The 8,417-nt window shown below is 54.1% G+C and overlaps 1 protein-coding gene across 2 annotated transcripts in view; it reads left to right on the plus strand.

Moving 5' to 3' along the window:
• The window catches only part of Iqsec3 (IQ motif and Sec7 domain ArfGEF 3), a 94,809-nt gene extending 86,392 nt beyond the window's left edge, over positions 1–8,417 (plus strand). The window contains exons 10-14 of one of the 2 annotated variants that reach the window (XM_027429351.2): positions 179–278; positions 381–542; positions 2,760–2,852; positions 4,513–4,562; positions 7,953–8,417. In XM_027429351.2, the coding sequence (XP_027285152.1) occupies positions 179–278; positions 381–542; positions 2,760–2,852; positions 4,513–4,562; positions 7,953–8,417 (870 nt within the window). Of the gene's footprint in view, positions 1–178; positions 279–380; positions 543–2,759; positions 2,853–4,512; positions 4,563–4,648; positions 4,724–7,952 lie in introns of those variants that run through there. The other variant, XM_035448939.1, reaches the window with a different exon arrangement.

Genomic DNA, 8,417 nt, shown 5'->3' on the forward strand with positions numbered 1-8,417 from the left:
AGTGGGTTTTAAGCAGGGGTGGCACATGTGTATTGTTCCAAGTGTGTGTGGGGGGGTGACTGTGTCTGATGTGCATAGGTACTGGCATTGCTCACAGTGTCTGTGGGTGTTGGTGCCTGCCTGTGTGCACACGTATTTACAGGAGCCCCTCATCTGTTTCTGTGTCTCCCCTGGGCAGATTCTCAAGCTGTGTCCAAAGAAGAAGAGTTCCTTCACGTACACCTTCTGCAAGGCAGTCGGCCTCTTGGGCATGCGCTTTCACCTCTTTGAAAATGAGTGTGAGTCCAGGGGCCGGGAGGGTGGGAGCTTCTTCCCTGAACCCCGCTGCCCCAGCTTCCCTGCTGTGGTGTACTCACTGCTGGGGTGTGGCTGGGTTCCAGATTACTCCCATGGCATCACGCTGGCAACGCCACTCGCGGGCTCTGAGAAGAAGCAGGTGTTGCATTTCTGCGCCCTCGGCTCCGACGAGATGCAAAAGTTTGTGGAGGACCTGAAGGAGTCCATTGCTGAGGTGACAGAGCTGGAGCAGATCCGGATAGAGTGTAAGGATGGGCCCCAGTTCCTAAGACCGACAGACAGATGGGGTCCAAAAGGTAGAGGAAGCCTGCATACACACCTACCCCTGCCTCGTGAGAACCACCATGCCTGCTGTGCCCCGGCCTGGTCCTCACTCCCACCCACTCCTAACATTGCTGTGGCATCCCATCCCAATGTGGGCTCACTGCTTCACAACTGAACTGAGCCCTGCCTCCCAGGGGACACACATGGATATGCACACCTGCTAGCCATGTGGGATGCACAAGAGCCTCTCTCACCTAGAACACGGCTGCATGGGCCAGAACAGCCCAGGGAGCTGACCCATGAGACCGAGGGGTAAGGTGGTTCAGCTATATTCTGCTTATATTCGCAGTCGCCTGCAAGGTGGCTGTTTTGTCCCCTTTGAGAAGGTATCCAGTGCTAACACAGGCAGGGATGGCATATGCAGTTGAATCTAGTGCTTAGCCTCACGGTCTTTCTACTGTGAGACTGAAATAAGAGGTTCTGTGTATAATCTCCTGAGAAAATAACTCAAAATTGGGCTACAGTGAAACCCAGAACACAGGATGCTGCTTGCCAAGGGGGTGCTAGTCATTGGGTACATGCTGGTTTTGTGTGGTGCTGGTTCATTTGGACTCAGAAATGTTACAGACAGACTCTTTCCAGGGGTTGGACTAGTGGCATAGCGGCCCAGGGCGGCTATTTGTTCTTGAACATTCTCCAAGGTGTGCCTTGAAATGGATTTACTTTTCTCCTGGTCAGAATGTCACAAAGGGCTCCAACTGCTTAGAGAGCCACTGGCCACCTGGTTCAGCTGTACTGAGGGAGAGAACCTTTCTTCTAGCCCCAGGGCATCCTTTCTCAAAGCAGTAGAGGTGCAGATCCGGTCAGAGTCCATTACATTAAGTAAGAGAGAAACCAGCTTCAGTAGCTGCCTGGGAACAAGAAAGCTGAAAGGAACATAGGCAGAGCTGCTGGTTCTCAGTCTTCAGATGACGACAAAATGGAAGAACGGATGACAGAAAGGGCTGCCCATTGAGGCAGACAGGAGAGGAAGTGAGCAGAAGGAGGTAAACAGAGGCCACCAGTAGCCACCGTTTAAGTGCCTGCTACCCACCTGGCACTGGGAGGTGACAGGACCCATCATTTAATCCCTACAACTCCCCATGTGTGCACATTGTTCTCTTCCTCTCAAAAGCAAGGCAACTGAGGCCAGCAGAGCTGTGGAAGGGAGTCCACCGTAAATGGCAATGAGCATCACACCCAGGCTCTCTAGATTCATGTATAATTATGGCACTAAGTCCTCCAAAGCCAGGAGGGACCCTTGGGCCAGTAAGCAAGTAACTCAGTAAGAATGCACTGACGTGATGGATGGTGTGGTTCTGGCAACAAGCACAAACTGCTGGTCTGGACACTTCCTGCTCAGTATCCCTGAATTCTAGACAGCTAGAGAAACAGCAAATGAAACCCAAGTGGATAGTTTTAATAAAGGAAACTTGAGTCATGTCCCACGGAACCAAGAAGCTGAGAGAACACTTTAATAATACCTGTCAAATCTACACGGACAGCAATGAGCAGTTCCCTAGAGCCACTGGGAGAATAAACAGGATAGTGGGTAGTGCAGAGAGGCTCCAGTGGAGGACCAACTGGGGCATCTATTCCAGCCACATGGGCTACGGAATCTACCCCTTGGGGGAACACTGAACACCCTGCAGGAAACTCAGCAGCTGGGGTTGGCAAGGGGACAATCCTGCTAGGATCTCACTAACTGTGCCCAGGGAACTCATGTTGCATTTTCTTGCACACTGTCCTAGTGCTAATGTATGGAACACTTACCCAAGTCAGGCCTTGTTCTGTGTGTCTTACCTCAGATGATCTTCCAAATGGCATTGGGCAGTGGGCCCAGATGTCTCCTCAAGCCAGGCAGAGTATGCTAGGTACCCTACCTAAGAACCATCAGTCTAGGGTGTCAACTCCAGCCATCTGCCTCCCTGTCCCACAGCAGTATCTCAAGGCCCCTCAGGCAGTCAAGCAAATCTTGCCATCACCACTCACAGATACAGCTCCCAGAGAGATTTAACTGGTTCTCAATGCTCGAGCCCAACTTGGAGTCCCTGTCAGCTTGGGCAGGAAAAGGTCCTCCTTTCTCCCTCTTCTGGCTCTCCCCAGGGCTGGGGGTCCATGTGGGGGACACCTCCATTCACAGTTTCTCCCTCCTTTAGGGGAACTGGAGAAGCAGCAGGGAACAAAGGCGCTCTCTGTAAGGTCTGCTGGAGTCCAGGGGGACCCCCAGTCAAAGCAAGGATCACCCACAGGTGAGACTGGGCTCTGTCCTTACCCAGCCCATGCAGAGGCCACCACAGTCCTGCACCTGGCTCTGGGGGCTTTGGGTGGGGCATGCTGTTTTCCAGCTCTTTCTTTCCATGGAGCAGTCCCAGGCTTTCATCTTTAACCTTTAGTCCTTAGCTCAGGGTGGAGATAAGGTGTCAGAGAAATATATCCAGTTTGTAAACTGTCCCAAAGGGCAGGGCTGTCTGTGAAATGTCTCCACTTGCCCCTGGAGTCAGGCCAAGAGCCCTGATGTCCTGGCTTCTATCCAGATGAGCCTCAAACTCTGTTTCCCCACTAGGCGAGTGGAGTCGGAATGAGTTTAGGACTTAGTTTTCCCTCTGCTCAGCCCTGAAAACCTGCTTATGCCAGCCTGACTCTATCCTTTCTGTCAGCTACCTCGGTTTTGCCCACTGATAGGAAGCATGGAAGGTGGGCTTTGTCCCTCCCCTGCCCCCACAGCAACCTTATAAGGAGAAATTAGAAGAACAGGGGATACCCAGAAACCACACACACAGCTCGGGCATTAGCTTATCCATTCAGTCTCACACCCCATACTCAAAGCTATAGCATGAGCACTGAGCATCCCCAGCCACTTGAGCAAGGAAGACAGTGGACTCTGACAGTCCCAAGTACCCCCACTCTTCTACAGCTAGTTATAATGCTAGATTAAGCATAGACAGCATCCCAGGGACTGATTGCACCAACCAAGACATGCCATTCAGGCTCTGTGATGTGGAAAGCATCTCTCGGAGTTGTCATCTATATGCTACTGGAACTCTCCATCCACCTAAACTTTACTTTATAAGGGCTCAGGATGTGGGTCACAGCTCATTTTCAGGGCCGCCTGCATTTTACCACCAGTTCTCAGCTGAGATGTTTATCCTTCCAGTTTCTCTTGTGGGCACTGTGAGTCCCGGTCAAATCTAGATGAGTGTCTCGGGGTCTTGACCACGGTGCCCATGACTGTGCAGTTCCCTTTGCTCCCTGGGAAGCAGAGGGTTGAAAACTGCCACCCTGGGCATGAGGAGTGAGAAATTCAAGGGGCTAAGCTTCAGAAGACTTTAGTCATCAAGGCATTCCTGGGAGTTCATAAGGTCCCTGGTGCACACCAGGTAGCAAGAAGCTGTAGTCCTAATTACAGGCTGTCAGGGGCTCCATGGATGACAAGCACTGTGGTGGGTGTGCTGTGGGACTTTAGATCCTCAAATCTCCTCAGTTCCCCTAAGTCACAGTGACCATGGCAAATGACAGCCCCTCCTTCAAGGGACCTATCGTGGAAGGAGGCAGATTTACATGGTGCCCACAAATCAGGGCCCACTCAAAAGCCAGCTTTCCCAGATCGCATTGGCATGGGAGAAAATGGCTCCACGGTGCAAATTTCAGAAGGAATTCCAGAGGCCTCATAGTCTGTGGAGGCCCAGAGAGGTGCAGCGTACTACCCACAATGACACAGCTACTGAGTGGCCAAATGAGGCTCCTGATAGCCAGCCTGCTATGCCAGGCAGCACCCTAGTGGTCTGTGTGGCACCTGCAGTCTTGCTACACCCACCACTAGGGGCCAGAAATGCTGGATGGGGAGGAGGAGGGCCAAGGGTTCCAGGCAGAACTGGTGGAGAATGAGCTCTGTGCTGTTTGCATTCAAAGCCAAAAGGGAAGCGATGGCAGGCGAGAAAGCGGCGGAGAGCTCGGGGGAGGTAAGTGGAGGCCTGGTGGCATCCAGGTGAGTGATCCTGTGACCCCTTGTCCCTCTTCTCACCGTCTCTGTTGTTTCTCTTCTCAGGTATTAATCAATGCCTCCCCAGCCCGACTCACCATTTTACCAATTTCAAGAGATACAATTAAAAGTTACTGCTAGCATGGGTAACTCCACTCTTCCAGCGCCTAGTTAAGCCGCAAGCACTGCCAAACCGCTCCCTAGCCAGCCAACCCGGCCCACTGCCCTCCAGGGCCAAGCTCCCAGATCAGCCCAGAACCCACAACGTGGCCCCTCCCTTCCATGCTCTTTGCACACCCAACACACTGCTCAATGCCCCCCAAATATGTGCTGTATCAGAAGCTCAATGGTCCATTTCGAAGTCCTCCCACTCCCTTCATAGGGAGCCTGGGCTCCCTCCGAAAGTCCTCCCTAAAGTCAAGTCCTCCATGATCACTCCTAGGGACATTTGGATACCTCCTGGGGAAACCGGAGGAGTGGGGTTGAGACAGTGAGAAGGAATTTCTCCCTGGAGTAGTCTCTGGAAAAGCTGGCTATGTCATGGGATGAGCCCAGAAGAAAGGGAGGCAGAACAGGGCTGAGATGCCACAGTTTTTCCTGGGGGATGAGCTGATAAGCTGAAGACCCTCCTCACTGGAGGAGAGGCTGCCATCTCCAAGCCACAAGGGAACCTAGAAGTAGCAGCTGGCTCCTGCCAGACTCAAAGAGGCCCCTAGAGGCAGCATACACTGCCTCCCATTCAGACCCTCTCCAAGGCTGCCAGGCCTTGAGGACCACCAGCTGCTCATAGACAGTCCTCTCCCACCCACTAGCAGAAGGGATCCCCTAGATGTGAGGGAGAAGCCCACCCAGATGCCTGCCAAGCCCTGGGGAGCCACAAGATACCTGGGAGTTCAGTTTCTCTCTGTCCCTGCACCCCACCCCCCACGTGTTTCTGGAGGAGGCACCTTTACCCGGAGGAGCTTCCCGCCCCAGCAGCTGACCAGCCCCCAGGGTGGGTATTCCATCCCCTGCCCTGCGCCCGCATCTTCCCGCAGCTGCCCATTCTCAGCCTTGCAGATAACCCTAGCCACCAATCCTCCATCGCATCCTCCTGGGGCTACCCAGGGAGGACCAGCCGTATGATGCCCCTCTTCCCTCGTACCTGCCCAAAGGGGTCACGTGGCTATCTGCAAGGCTGCCCCACCCCTCCAGCTAGCTCCAGGGATCCTGCCAGCCTCTGCTTCCCTAAGCAGAGGCTATCTGGCCACCCCACAGCCTCTCGGCTTGGCCCTAGCTCCCTCTTCTCCGGCATTGCTTAGCCAAGCCCCTATGGCAGGCACTCTTTCACCTTCTCTGAGCTATCCTAACTGCTACCCATGTTCATTCTCTCTCTTTCTCTCTCTCTCTCTCTCTCTCTCTCTCTCTCTCTCTCTCTCTCTGTTTCTGGCTTTTAACTTACGGAGTCGTAAAGGATCTGGCTGGGGTGGGACTGGCATGCAGATAGAGGAAAGTGGAGACTGTGTGCCAGCTGAGGGCTACGTAGGAGCCACTTGGGAGGAAGCAGAAGGAAGACTCACTTGCCCCAAATTGGGTAGCCCAGCATTGGTGCACCAGACCTAGGGTGCCTGTAAGATGGGGATTGGAAGGCAGAGAGGGTGAGCCTGGTCAGGCTGTCTCAGGCCACTTGTAGAGAATTGTTCAGAAACAAGTAGGTATGAGGTTAGCCTGGGCCTTGCATTAGCAGTGGTGACATGGGTCTTCTGCCTATGGCATCCCTAGAGAGGACAGAGACATTGGCCATGCCCTCTGTAGCCTGTGTGCATCAACAGCAAAGGACTCTGGACACCTCATCGAGGGTGACCTCAGGCCTGGGCGATGCTGCCCAGATGGAGAGTGAGGGCAGCTGGGGTGGGGGCAGGGAGCCTTGTGGCAGAGAAACTTGAGGGGCAATGTCTGATGGGAGACTGCACAAGTCTAGGAAAGAGATCTGAGATTACACCTTCAGGCAATGAACCGGACTGATAAACGCTGCTCTGGGGCTCTGACACAGTGGGAGCCATTCTGGCCTCGGCCTAGAATAAGGTCCCCTGTGGCCTCAGCATCCTCTTCTGTGCCCTGTGAAGCTGGCCCTACAGGGTGGTACTTGTGAACAGACAGGCCCCATAGAAAACATCTTCAGACACAAGGGTCCCAGTCTCCCCTGGAAGGCCCACGTGTTTGGAGAAGATGGTGGTGTCATTACTACCAGCTAGGAAAATGGGGGGGGGGTGAGTTAGAAGAGGATGAAGAATTAAATCTTTCTCCTTCCCTGTGTCCACTTCCTCTACGTCTTCTGCTAACAAGAGGAGGCTAGATGACTTCTACTCCCAGGCCTATCTATGGGGGCCGCTCAGGAGTGAAATGTACACAGGTTCAAGGGGGACAGATTGTTGTGGGGTAAGGAGTTTATTAGAAGAGTTACTGATACCCTGGGCAGAGACAGATGGACAAGAGCATGGCGGGGCTCTAAAGAAAGGTCCCAGCACCAAGGACAGACAGTGGGAATCTGAAGAGAAGAATCAGGGCCCCACATGGCAGAAGAGTGGGACTCTCTTAGAGCCATCTGAAGGGGCATGGGCCTGCCATCAGGCTCTCTGATTCGCAGGCAGGAGTCAAGGATGTATGACTAATACTCAGAGGTAATGCCCTCTGCGGCACCTCTCAGTGTCTGGGGAAGGGGAAGGCTGCTGCCGCAGGTACTGAGCCCGAGCAGCAACTCTAGTCCAAACTCTAACATTACATCCTTACAGCGAGTCTGTTTGGGTCACCATGCAAGGAATCAAGGTGCGGGCTCTCCATATCTCTGCCCCGTAACATGCAGATCTAACCAGACGGGACAGGAAAATGATGAGGACTTGACCCCATTCTTGGCTGTCTCAGCAGCTCTCAAATGCAAGGGTCTTGGCCTCAGGGAGTATAGAAGGACAGGTTAGGTTCACAGGACCCCTTCCAGGTCCCCTGGCATCCTGGGCTCAGGCACCTTGCTGGCAATTTAAATGATGAGACCTCCTCCTTAATCATACCCCACACCAGGAGGATGGCCCTGTTTCTTAAGCTCAGAGGGTAGAGAGCACACAAGGAGGAGTTTGCCCTGTGGAACCATCTCACAGACAAGAGCCTGGGGTCTGGAGGACCATGGCTGTCATAGGCCATCTCCATATAACCATGGAGTTTAGAAGCAGTTTCCCTGTGGGTGGAGAGACCAGCATGGGGTCTACACCAGGCTAAGAGCGTCCTATGGATGGTAGACAGAAGTCTGAAGGGAGGCTCCGGGAGGCTTGGGTGGCCAGCCCCAGCAGCTGGGAATTAGTGGTAACATGTCACGCTTCTCTGGCTGTTTCTAAACTAGGTGTCAATTCACAACAGGCTTCAAACGTCCCAGCACAGCCCCAGGTTGGGGGTCCAGAGGGGAGAGCCACCACCGCCACCATCAACATCACCACCACCGTTGCTGCCAGACCCACAGCCTAGTCCCCTGAGGGAGCAGCCCCCACCGCTGCCGCAGCTGCCGCCACCCACACCCCCAGGCACCCTGGTGCAGTGCCAGCAAATTGTCAAGGTCATTGTCCTGGACAAACCCTGCTTGGCCCGCATGGAGCCCCTGCTGAGCCAGGCTCTGTCCTGCTATGCCTCATCCTCCTCAGATTCCTGTGGCTCAACACCCTTGCGTGGTCCAGGCTCCCCAGTTAAGGTCATCCACCAGCCCCCACTGCCCCCACCCCCACCCCCATACAACCACCCTCATCAGTTCTGTCCGCCAGGCTCTCTGCTGCTCCGGCGCCGCTATTCCAGTGGCTCAAGGAGCCTGGTGTAG

This window comes from Cricetulus griseus, chromosome 8 (genome assembly GCF_003668045.3).
Source record: "Cricetulus griseus strain 17A/GY chromosome 8, alternate assembly CriGri-PICRH-1.0, whole genome shotgun sequence".
Classification (NCBI taxonomy): Eukaryota; Metazoa; Chordata; class Mammalia; order Rodentia; family Cricetidae; genus Cricetulus; species Cricetulus griseus.